Source organism: Stigmatopora nigra, chromosome 22 (assembly GCF_051989575.1).
Source record: "Stigmatopora nigra isolate UIUO_SnigA chromosome 22, RoL_Snig_1.1, whole genome shotgun sequence".
NCBI classification, from domain to species: Eukaryota; Metazoa; Chordata; class Actinopteri; order Syngnathiformes; family Syngnathidae; genus Stigmatopora; species Stigmatopora nigra.
In genome coordinates, this window is record NC_135529.1 from 3,584,923 (window position 1) to 3,597,516 (window position 12,594).

Consider the following 12,594-nt stretch of genomic DNA (forward strand, 5'->3'; position numbering starts at 1 on the left):
CCGTCTTTAAGTGTTTGAGATTAACTCCATTTTTGTCGCATGTGCCAGGTCAAAGGTTAACTGGATCGGAATACCTTCTACCAAGGCTATTTTTGTTTAAAAAATGCCTTTTGGAAGGTAAATACATTGATGGGAATCTTCATTGTGTATGGCTTTTGTATCAAAATGTTCTTTTCCTTATAGATTGATTTGTCACAGTATGAAAATGTGACAGTGTTTCTCGATCCTGGAGCGGTGAGTTAGTTTTATCAGTGTTGTGGACTAGCAGTTGGTTGATGTGGCCTCATCTGATTGGTGGACAGATGGATGCGCTTGGGGAGAAGCTGCTGAAAGAGCACCCTGACAATGTGCGTGTCATAGCTTGCCGAGCTATCCTTTCCCCAACTGACCTCATCAGTCTGTGCTTGGTTCAGGACTCAACCAGACATGGGCCTACGACGTCCGTGCCGTGCGATACAGCCTCAGTGGGAGTGTCTCCGTCAGTAACCTGCAGGAGTCACAGTAATATGTAACTTCTGAATCTAAAAGGCAAAATGGTTATTTCGCCTGGCTTGCGAGCAGCGTAGTTTCAATTTCCACTCGGTGGCGGCATGATTATGAGTGTGAATGTGAGTGGGAATTCTCGTCTGTCTCTTTGTGTGCCCTACGACTGACTAGCCTTTCACACCAAGTTTGCTGGGATAGTCTCCAGCACTCATGGACCCTGACGAGAATAAACAAATGGACGAATGGATCTAAATTTCATTAAATGCACACCTACCCTCAGGGGGCGGTAATGCTCCACAGGCTTGCAAAGCGAAGCTCAATGCAAAAATCACTATGTACTACTCTATAAGTTGATCTGCTTGCCGAAGACTGTATGCATCAGATACTAAAGATCACAAATATAATGTTTGATTGATTCTGTTCAGCCAAAAAAACGATGAAAATGTATAATCATTTCACTATAAATGTTAGAAACATGTTTCTTTTCAGACGTGTTGAGCACTGTGCAAGCGTTTTAACAGCAAAGGCGGTGATATTAAATATGACGTCACAAGGAGGCGTTGCCCCAGACTGCGGCCGCAGTATAAAAACTCATGCGCGCGTTTAGGATGGGCAGTCAGAGCGCTCGGAGATAACTGGTATAAACACACATCTATTTATACACACAATCAATGGAAGTACAGAGGTCTGCCGGGCTCCAGCAGGCTAAGAGCGGCAACATGTGCGAAACGACGCCGAGGTCCGGTGAGCCTCGGCGGAAGAGAACCGAAGAGCGAGGCGCTCCTTCGGAGATGTCCCGCATCATCACCGATCCGGCCACTGGCAAGTGCTACTGTCGGGGAAAAGTTCTGGGAAAGGTAGAGAGAAAGACGTTGCAAAGATTTAACTTTATGCAGGTATTCAATCCTTGCTTGACAAAACTGTTTTTTCAGGGAGGCTTTGCCAAGTGCTTCGAGTTGACCGACCTTTCCACCAGCAAAGTTTACGCAGCCAAAATCATCCCGCATGCGCGCGTCTCGAAACCACACCAAAGGGAGAAGGTAACCCCCAAAATACCCAGACAATGTATATGGATTCATTCATTGATTTCATGACTTGTTTTTTTTAACCATGTGTGTGTTCTTTTTTTCTTTTCTTTTTTTTCTATGCCCAGATTGACAGAGAAATAGAGCTTCATCGATTACTTCACCACAAGCACATAGTGCATTTTTACCATCATTTTGAGGACAAGGAGAACATTTACATCCTCCTGGAGTACTGCAGCAGAAAAGTTAGTAGCATGGGTTGTCAACCTTTTTCCCCCCTGCTTTCTCTCATTTTCCCTTCAAGCGCATTGGTTGTTTTTTGGTTGAAACATTGAAAAGGCATTCATATCCACCAACTGCAACACTTTTAAAATGGTGATGAATATTGCATTAGACAATCAACTGTTATGATATACACAGTTAACCTGAGGGTAATGTTTTAATAACAACACTAGTGTTTCGAATATTGTGTTAGAGTGGCAAATTTCCCAATTAGAGGTTTGCCATTTTTTTAATGATTGTTGGGGGTAAAAAAAAACCTTAAGGCTGAATTACTGTCCATGAAATGAGATGAGATTATTTCCCCATTTCCCTTTATTGCATTTCTTGGGATGGTGTTCAGTTAATATTGTCTCTAGTGGACTCAATGACCAATCATTTTTCCTTTTTTTTGCAGTCTTTAGCACATATCCTGAAGGCCCGAAAAGTACTCACCGAACCAGAGGTGCGCTACTACCTGCGACAAATTGTCTCGGGGCTCAGGTACTTGCATGAGCAAGAAATTCTGCACAGAGACCTCAAGCTCGGTAAGTCTGGCATGCCTTTGATGGCTTGCAAAGAGCCTTCTCATTTTGCCCCGACTCATCTTTCCCACTATTCTCTTGCTAGGTAATTTTTTCGTAAGTGAATCCATGGAGCTGAAGGTGGGTGACTTTGGTCTGGCCGCTAAACTGGAGCCGGCAGGGAATAGGAGGAAGACGATCTGTGGAACTCCCAACTACCTTTCCCCTGAAGTGCTGAACAAGCAAGGTCACGGCTGTGAATCAGACATCTGGGCCTTAGGCTGTGTAATGTGAGTTGACTTCACAATGAGTCCCTATGTGAACCCTTTTATCTCTGGTTGTACTAAACATTAAACAAACTGCAGTATTTATAGCCTGTAATGTATGATTGATGATGAACATTGTATAAAGTAGGGATACATATTTTTAGTTACCATAGATGCTGCCATGTATTCAGTGTATATAGTTTAAGGTTTTAGTCAGTGTTTGGTAACTGCAGTCATCATTTTATGGTCTTAACAATGCTCATTTTGTACTATATCATTATTATTATAGTGATCTACTAGTTAAATCCTGTTGGTGAAAACTAGATGCATGGACAGATCCTCATCTGCCCTTCTTGTCCCAGGTACACAATGCTTTTGGGAAGACCGCCATTCGAGACCACCAACCTGAAAGAGACATATAGGTGCATCCGGGAGGCTCGCTACACGTTGCCCTCCTCGCTATCGCCGCAGGCCAAGCAGCTCATTGCCAGCCTGCTTGCAAAAGTACCAGAGGAGAGACCCAATCTGGAATATATTTTAAGGCACGATTTCTTCACACAGGTGAGAGGCAATTTTTCACCGATGGGATCCCTTTTTACCTCCCTTCCTGCCAGCTGGGTGCTGAAATACTTTTGGTGTCCCCTTGTAGGGCTTTAGTCCAGAACGTCTGTCATCAAACTGTTGCCACTCTGCACCCGATTTCCACATTTCCAGTCCGGCCAAGAGCTTTTTCAAGAAAGCGGCGGCAGCACTCTTTGGAGGCAAGCGCCACAAGGTCAAATACTACGAGACTCTGAGTGAGTGATTGACATACTCAGCTAATTATTACCATTATTCTTCACAATTACAGGAACCACCAGCACTAAAAATGCAAAATACGTAAATATAAGTACTACCATTTATTTTTGGCATCATTTATGTTGCAATGGAAAATATTTGAAATCAATACACACTTTCATGACAACCTCACAACAAAAGATCATGTTCAAAAGGAGGATGTCGTAGATGTTAAGTCTTGTTTAACTTTGTTTTGACAAGTTCTGCAATGGCAAAATGGTGGCATGAGAAGCAAGGTTTCAGAAACAACTGAATACATTTTCATGGAATATTTTATTTATTTTGGTCGTGGTTAGGTCAGTAGAAATGCCCTTGAAGGCCCACTTTGCATGTAGTGTGTCCTTATTCTGTGTCGATTGTGGAATATTGAGGTGCCCGTTAGTCTAGATAACACCTACTGTGGCGGGCTGGCCTTAAAGATATTCTTTTTTATTCTTCAGATAAGCTCACAAAAGAGGAAGAGGAGATCTACAAGCTGCAGCACGACCTGGAGCGAACTGGTATTAGCCAGCAACAGAGCAAAAAGGCAGCTGAGGTAAGAATAAATTATGAATTTTCATACGGAAGCACATTAAAAAGGCAATTATTTTCAACCATTTCGGCTTGAGTCATAGTGGGAGGAGATGAAACCTACTCGGCCGCCATCGCACATTTTCAAACACTGTCGTCATTTGGTTCATTTACCCCAGAATGGAAGTTTACTTCCGCCATCTGCCCAGAGTCCCGTCGCCCTAGCAACAGAGAGACGATCCCTGACGACACGAGATACCATCCGTCTGATCGTGAGGGGGAGCTTGGGAAGTTGCAGCAGTAGCAGCAGTGAATGTGAGTTATTTGGACCACACTCGTACATTGGACACTTCATGCATGCACTCTATCAACATGTGATAATGAAGCTGTGTTAAAGATTCTGCCAAAGGCCTCGTTATTGCTTCATTACATGATTAGCACAATGTGTGTGCCTCCTAGCTCCTTGTTTGCGTGGCTTTTCTCTACTCTCTAGCTTCCTCCCATATTTCCATAATGCTCATGTTAGTTTCATGGGAAGATGCTAGATGTGAATATGTTGCTTGGTGTCTGGTTGTCTCCACTTAACTCCGATTTAAAATGCTAATTCCATACCATATCGATCCTAAAGGTCTCGAATACAACACCACGGGAAGTGTTGCCGACACAGTTGCTGGTGTATTGAGGGGATGTCTGGAGAACATGCCTAAAAGTGAGTTATTCCTGCCACCTTTAAGATATGCTAAAAAATACTCTGAATATATACTCTGCAACTTTACTGATGTAAGTGACTCTATTTGATGGTCAAATATATGACTAGAACAGCATATTTTCTGGCAAATGAATCCTAATCCCCTTTGTTGTGTTGCCCACCCGCAGCAGACAACATTCCTCACAGTACCAATAGCTCTGGCCTCCAGTGGGTCACCAAGTGGGTGGACTACTCCAACAAGTACGGCTTTGGATACCAGTTGTCCGATCACAACGTGGGCGTTCTTTTCAACAATGGCACTCACATGAGCCTCCTGCCAGACAGAAAGTACGCGTCCTCTCCAGTGTTACTCTATGCAAAATATGCCAAGTGCTTTGTACTTGAGCTTTTATCTCATTATGTTGTTCTCTACTTTATCACCAGGACAATCCATTATTATGCAGGGTTGGGCCAGCGCTCTATTTTCCCCACTTGCGAGGTTCCTGAACATTTTGTGGGCCAAGTGACTGTGCTCAAGTATTTCTCCCATTACATGGAGGAAAACCTCATGGATGTAAGCGCTTTTCATCGTCCTACTCTATGATGAAAGCATGTTACAACTTGGAAGATGCCAACACTTTGTTGTGTTTTCAGGGCGGTGACCTGGGCAGTATGACGGATACACACATGCCCCGACTCTATCTGCTCCAGTGGCTCAAATCAGACCGCGCCCTCATGATGCTCTTTAATGATGGCACTTTCCAGGTAAACATTCTTGGGAAAACATGGGTGGGGTTGCTAGGAGCAGAAAGATAACATTGAATTCACATTAACAGCAACAGATCAGGAAGAGAACATAATATTCACCCACAAATGCATGCATTTTCTAATTGTTATTGATACTGAATCTGTGTATATGTACCAGTATGTTAGAGTATTTTGACTAAACAATCCAGGTACCGTAATATGGTGAGCCAAAATAAAATATTTATATCTTGTGACGATTTCATGGTAACCCAACCACCAAATTATAATATTTTTGAAGTGAAATGTCTTTGTGGCATTTGCCTGCATAGTGACATTAAATCCTTGGAGATAAAAGTCAAGCTTAAAAGTGTTTTTGCTGGAACATTTGATGGTTTCGGGACACTTGTGTCATGACCATTATTTTGATTTTAAATTCATATGGAACCCCTCTCTCTACCCATCAAAACTAAATGTGTGAACTAACTTTTTAGTTGTGGTCTATTCCACTTTTCTGATTTAAAGTTCTCTTTGTGAGAACGTGAAATTAAACTCTAAACAGGAAAACCGGAAAACAAACAAACCCTTATCAGAGAGATCCTCTTTGATGGAGCATAAACAAAAAATAGCACACAGCTTGACAATGGAAAGCTCATTCTTACCATGGCACTTGTTGTGGTTCTTGGGAGTTGGTGATAACTAAGAATCAGAAAAATGTCAACCACCTCCTTAGATTGCATTTCTTCAATTATTTTTTTTACCAGTATACATTTTCAACAACAAACTCGGTTTGGAATCACAAAAATTGGTGCAAACCAAATTTTGAAAGATAAAACTGTCATTCAATTCTTTTTTCTTTTTTTTTTACCAAAGGTGAACTTTTACCACGACCACACCAAGATCATCTTGTGCTGCCAGAAAAATGAATACATGCTTACATACATCAACGAGGAACGCATCTCCAAGACTTTCAAGCTCAGCTCTTTGATGGCGTCTGGGTGTCCCACTGATCTGCGCGAGCGCATGCTTTACTCGCTCGAGATGCTGCTGCAGTGGTGCAGCTAAAAATTTGACCCTGAGTAAATAAAAAAGCACATATTAGACTCAAGGACTTATACATCCTGCATTCATCAGTGAGGAAGTGTGGAAATGGAATAATGGAAGAACAAGAGTCTTTGGATAATACTAAAACGGACTCAATGTAATGAAGGGGAATGGAAGTTTCACTGGAGGAGAGACAAGTATGTTGGACCCAGGAATGTTGGTACGATCCAGATCTGTTGGATGGAAAGGAAGAAAGAAAGAAAGAGAGAGGATGTCTTTTGGGAGGATCCAAAAGCTGGGCTGGCACCAGCTTAAAACAAACAAAAAAGGCTGCAAGACTGTCTCATTGTTGTAAATGATGTATAGTGTAATGATCTAACCCGCCATACAGTAACATGTAAATATACATGGATGGGCCAGGGTTCAAGTGGTCTCAATGTACTATATGTCCGTCAATTTGTGTGCGTGTACTAGTGAGTGGGTGGCAAGATAGTAATATGCAAAGAAAAAAATACATTTTCATATTTTGATTGATAACTAGGCTACACCATTGGGGAAGGAGGTCTTTTTTTTAATTGTCCTTCAAGAGTATTATCGTACTACCTAATTTATTGTGTACAGAAAAAGTGGAATATTTATTTATTTAATAATAAAGTGCATTTTTTAAAAAATATTTTCACCTTGTTACTGTGCTTCCATTTACATTTAGTCATGGTTCCATGAATTATTAATTTTTAGAACTGCTTAGTCTCACAAGGGTCACGGAGGGTGCCGGAGCCTATATAGAGAGCCTAGCTCTCTATATAGGCTCCAGCATCCTCCGCGACCCTATAAGAATTATTTATTTATTTTATTTACAAAGTAATACTAAAAGGATTCATTTTCTGAGAATCTCAACTGCAGGCCTTTTTGTTCATGTAGTAGCTTCTTTATATCTACTATTGAAGGGCCTTTTGAGCACCCTTTCACCTCTGTAGCTTAATTAATTATAAATTGGCTGGGGTGGAGTGGTTACTTGAGTCATCTACTTCAGAAGTTCACTCAGAATACTAGTGCTCTGTAGAGCTCCAAATTACTTGGCTAGTGCGTAGACGTACTCCATTTGGGAGAGCTGAAGAGGATATGACCTGCGTGCGGTAAAGAACGGGAATTATTCATATGGCAAGACCTCCAGGGTTTGATGTGGTAATGGATGCTCCAAATAGACATTTGCTCCAAATAGACGGTTGATGTTGATGGTGCGTGGCATTCGAGGGCATTTCGACCTTGGGTGTTAAGGAACACAGAGTAGCATCTGTATCCGAGACATGCATGCATGCTCTTGAAAACTCATCAAATTGAACAATTTAGGGAATTCTACAATAGAATTAGGTATGAATGGAAAAGAAAAACACGACAATAGCTGGATAGGGTTATCATTTGGGTTTATTTTGATACAAATTGGCTTTAAATGTAACATTTGTTCAGTATCCCACAATCCAATTTGTCTTAACTGCTATTCTGGCAAATTCCAATTGAAGGTGTTTATTTTAAGAGGATTTTTCAAGTTACCTGATTGCTCCTTTTCCATCAAAGTGCCCAAACACCATGCACTCATTCACTTATCATGAAAGTTAGTGTCTTACAGAAGAAAGAGTTTGCATTGTTTATATGGCACGGGGCTGCTCCACCGGTGAATCACATCACTTTGAAGAAGACGTTGCAGTGCGTGCCGACGGGCCTCTAAGCTGTGAGGCTAAGACCGTGTGACAAAGCGAATCCTTTATCTGGGCTTTTTGACTCCAGTTGCCTGCAAGCAACAGTCTGGGTCAGGGTACCAGAAGTGATTGTTACAAAGGGCCAAGAGTAACATAATTTAACATTAACTCTCACAATATTCAGAACTGCTTTCACATCCACTTCAATGCTGTCTGTGTGTGTTGGCTTTCACTGATTTGTGGTAGCATTTTTCTTGTTTGTGTGGGTGGCAGGGTGCTTCCGAGTGTTGCATTGGTATGTCATTGGTCACATCCAAACTTGCTTGTTTAACTTTACTTACCTGTTTTTAGTTTCTGTTTTATGTTTTTATACAATTCCTGGGCTGGTCTACATAATTATACCCCTGCTACTTCCTTTGCTGTCATTGAAGCGTGATAGGGTTGCAGATGATAAATGAAGTGCATTTAGGTGTGAAGATAAAAACTGAAAAAGATACAAAACACTGTGTTCTCTACAAAATAATAGTACCATGGGTGTGTTCCTATTTAAAAGCTCCTTCTACAGAGATAAATTGATTCACACACGTGTGGCACCTATCGAGCCACAAAGCATATTAGAGTAATTGCAAGCGAAAAAACATAACATGTTATTCGTCGCACAATTTTTCGGTTCCTTCTTCACGCTGAATTGTCTTGCAATGAGGCGTGAAAAATGCTAAGAATCTCCACTAAAATATGTGGAATTATTAAACACAGGCTTGCCAAGTCAAAGGGGAAAGGCTGCAGAAGTAGCGTGCCAATCCAGTGACTCACTGGACGAAGAAAGCAAATCTAAGTCAGACAAGCCCCTGCGAAGTAGGTGGGGCAGTGTTGCTCAACCCATGTCAATGCTCCCGATACTCATAAATTCTACTCGTGCTCTCACTAGGTACTCAAATGGAGAGATATATGTCAATTTACTCATTAAGCAAACATTCAGGAGCTTCACTAGGGCTTTAAACGACTCTGGACAGCCACAAAAGTTGGTTTAGGGGTATTTGTCAAATGTCAAAGATGGCCTGACTACCCACAACCTCGAGTGATTGGCGCAACAGCCAACATAATTGAGTTGGTTAATTTGGTCATTAAAAATAGCCTTGACCCTAAGTAGTAAGTGAAAGGGAAATGGTATTGTTGACTGCGAGAGAACTGTTTTGATTTGATTCTTCCATACAAGGGAAACATTTCAATTTGTCGCTCTGCAGGTGAGGATACCGTGCCGTCAGAGGCGCGTTCATTCTAACACGTTTTTCATTCATAAAAAGCCGACTGCCCTTAAAAGAGCATGCCGTTAGGTCAGAGTCATCAAGCACAATATTTCCATGGGCAAGTGACGAGCCAATCAAACGGCATCATGACTCACTGTTACATGGACTGACTGCAATTGAGTTGAGTGGGAGACACGCTGTTGTTTCTATGGCAACCACTTCGCTCACTTGCTCTGTCGTCGTCAAACCCTCACTTGTATACATCTGTAATTTATTTGTCTGCTCTGTCATAGTCATTGCTCCTCCCAGGACAAACACAACAATGAAATTACACCATGAATGGCTGCACAGCTTTCATTATCTGTATATATATTTACAGAAAAGTGTCATTTACTGTTCCAGGTAACATTAAGAAATGTTGGAAGCAAACATAAACTGAATATGACAAGTAATTAAAACCAATTATTGTAAGTATTGGTAAATAAAATCCAATGTAAATATGTATGGATAGTAACAGTTAGTAAACCAATGAACTAGAAATAACTTAAGTGTAAAATTACTATAAATGAAAATTTGTACTGTGTAATTATAGTGTGTATAGTATTCTTAATTTTAAAAAAACAAGTTAGCAAGGTGGTTTCTCCACAGAATTTTTTACGTGGGGATAATCTTTCATTTTTCTTTCATCAAAACTAACTAGTGTATGTCTGCAGTGTTTGTTCACATGGTACACTTAACAAAGAATGCCCAGGTGCATATGTCGATTCTCGCCCTAAAAGTTGGCATGCAGGATGAGACAAAAACATCTGGATCTACTCTTTGGGCCAAACTGATACAATGACTCTTCTTAATTATATGTTGTGTGCTTTGTGTCTATTTGTGTCAGCATGAAATCCCACCTGCAGAATAAAGACTGGAGTCTGACTAACAGCTCAGGACGGAAGTATACTAGCACGGCATGTCTGTCAGCAGAATCTATGCAAACCTTTGCCTCAAAATGGCTGGTATTTACTTGCTTTCTTGTGGAATATTTATTAGATAATGGTAACAAACTAGATACTAGTTAAAAAAAAAACTGTTAGATTCTATGTGTTCCAATTTAAACATTCCAAAATTCCACCCAAATGCATTGGCACATTTTCATTCAGAATAAACGTTTCACTCTTGAGTTTCGCTTGGGCATGTTTAAACACGCCTCAGTCAAACCTTTACCAAGTCAAAGGTTCTGGCCTCAGGCCACTCCTTTATCCTGGCACGCTGTTCTTTTCTTCTTTTTCTTTTTACTACCTTGAATCCACCTCTGATCATCATATCTGTGGAGAAATACTTTTTGTTCATTAGCCCATGGCAGTGAAATTTATGACCATAAACATACTGCAGGTCAGTGGCAAACCATGCCCACTATAATTGGCCCTTCACCTCAGCCATGACCATAAAAAATGACATTGTCATAGCAACAGCACAATGAATTTGACACACACAACTGCAACCTACGTAGGAATATACATATATAGATATATATAAAAATATATATAAACATAGGAATGACTCAACAGTTTTAGCAACAAAAAAAACAACAAATATTCTAGCACAAACCTAATTCGTTTATTGCTCTGAACGATTTCATTGGCAAGTCCGTCAAATATGACCATAGAGTATTTATGACTTTGGAATTCTCTCATCAATTGCATTTTTTTAATGAATAGCCTGATGAGTCTCTAGTGCAGTTTGTTTCTGTTGTTATAAAGACCGGATAACCTGTCACACTCTGTTTAATATTTTCCAGGTGTGTTAAAGAAAACCTTGTTTATGTCCCGAACACACAACAGTTTTCCAAGAAGTCCTTTGCCTGCACTTTTGTAACCAAATGTACAGAGAAAGGGTTTTGTATCATACAATATTTGTTCTCTGTCTGTTTTCTTCACTGGTTCAATTTGTGGGAACATGTTGTATAATACGCCTTTCAGTGTCTCTGGAATTACAAATGTTGTCTCATGCTTGTGTCGACCGCGAAAATGTTCCAGACAAACTTTTCTAATACCTTGAGTGCTTAGTCTCATTCTGGATAGAAAATGTACAGACGGATATGGTGCCTGAAAATTGATTTTGAAAGACACAAGGGAGGACATACAATGAATGACAAAACAAAAAGCTTGTAGCAACCACATTGATCATTCATTTGAAGCCAGTGGCAAGGGCTCAAAGCCAAAAAGGCTTAACAATTTCAATATAATTTTTTCATGAAATGTGATAATCGTATCCACGCATATTCGTTCTGCCCCTCCCTAGCATTTTTCTTGTATGCACTGCTTTCATTGCACGAGGGCGGAAATTTAATTGGTCAAAAATATTGATTTTCTTGAAAATCAAACAACTGCGTAATTCCATCCCTCAATGACGTCAGCATTTTTGATGTGTTCGCGCATTGATGAATTTGATGTATTCACTCATGTTCATTCTGCCCCTTCCCTAGCATTTTTCTTGTATGCACTGCTTTCATTGTGCGAGGGCGGAAATTTAATTGGTCAAAAATATTGATTTGCTTGAAAATCAAACAACTACATAATACCATCCCTCAATGCCGTCAGAATTTTCTATCCTCTGACCAAAGCAAAACTAGTGTACTGTCTACTTCGATTTGCAAACCATGTCTGTATCAAGCTGCACACATGCATGATTCTGTATTGATCTCGCTCCATGGAACATGCACATCTTATTTCAACTACCTTTTTTCACAATATTGACGAAATCTCTCGCTATGATGGATATATTACGTTTTATCTGCTTCTAAAAATACTAAAGACCTAGATACCAAAATCTGTTGTGAGCCTGTCGATCTAAGATCATTTCATTTGCTCGGCTCTCACTTTAGTCATATAGACACATTTTTTTTCTGTGCATGCCTGTGGGATTAATTTAAAATAATACAAGGTTTTATAATAATTCATTAGAAGCACGGTAATGCCAGAATCAACTCATCCATAATTGAGTCACCATCATGTTTTTCTCTCCAAAAAGTGTGATGTCATGGATCTCCATCTGTGGGTATCTGCGTCAAGAGGTTCCCGTCAATGACAACACATGTTCCAGGCAAGGAATATTTATCTCTTTTCTCCAGTTGAGAGTTTCACAGTTTCTCTTTCCTCTGTGAAACCTCTCTGTTTTAATGCTCGAAATTATACTACATATCACTACTACTACTCCTACCCCCACCACTATTATTACTTTAATGAATCCGATGCACCTTGTATTTCTAGACCTAGTGCAT

At 40.4% G+C, this 12,594-nt stretch overlaps 1 protein-coding gene across 3 annotated transcripts; it reads left to right on the forward strand.

The window, feature by feature from the left end:
- Window positions 1-159: 159 nt before the first annotated feature.
- LOC144215802 (serine/threonine-protein kinase PLK2-like) lies at window positions 160-7,055 on the forward strand. Of its 3 annotated transcripts, XM_077744951.1 has the most exons (15): window positions 214-234; window positions 303-1,343; window positions 1,419-1,526; window positions 1,640-1,756; window positions 2,188-2,317; window positions 2,400-2,583; window positions 2,922-3,120; window positions 3,209-3,356; window positions 3,837-3,931; window positions 4,086-4,221; window positions 4,535-4,615; window positions 4,783-4,942; window positions 5,039-5,168; window positions 5,249-5,359; window positions 6,212-7,055. In XM_077744951.1, exons 2-15 carry the CDS (start codon window positions 1,158-1,160, stop codon window positions 6,401-6,403), a joined length of 1,977 nt encoding a protein of 658 aa, XP_077601077.1. In that variant the 5' UTR covers window positions 214-234; window positions 303-1,157; the 3' UTR covers window positions 6,404-7,055. The 3 variants fall into 3 exon arrangements, with proteins under 3 accessions (XP_077601078.1, XP_077601076.1, XP_077601077.1); XM_077744952.1 differs by having other exon boundaries at window positions 160-1,343; window positions 4,116-4,221; XM_077744950.1 differs by having other exon boundaries at window positions 161-1,343.
- Window positions 7,056-12,594: the final 5,539 nt, after the last annotated feature.

What these genes read in the sequence shown, in the direction of transcription:
- LOC144215802 (XM_077744950.1), top strand. Translation starts at nt 1,158, where the DNA reads ATGGAAGTACAGAGGTCTGCCGGGCTCCAGCAGGCTAAGAGCGGCAAC. An exon ending in AACCACACCAAAGGGAGAAG is followed by an intron (nt 1,527 to 1,639) that starts GTAACCCCCAAA and finishes TTCTATGCCCAG; the next exon opens with ATTGACAGAGAAATAGAGCT. An exon ending in TTAATGATGGCACTTTCCAG is followed by an intron (nt 5,360 to 6,211) that starts GTAAACATTCTT and finishes TTTTTACCAAAG; the next exon opens with GTGAACTTTTACCACGACCA.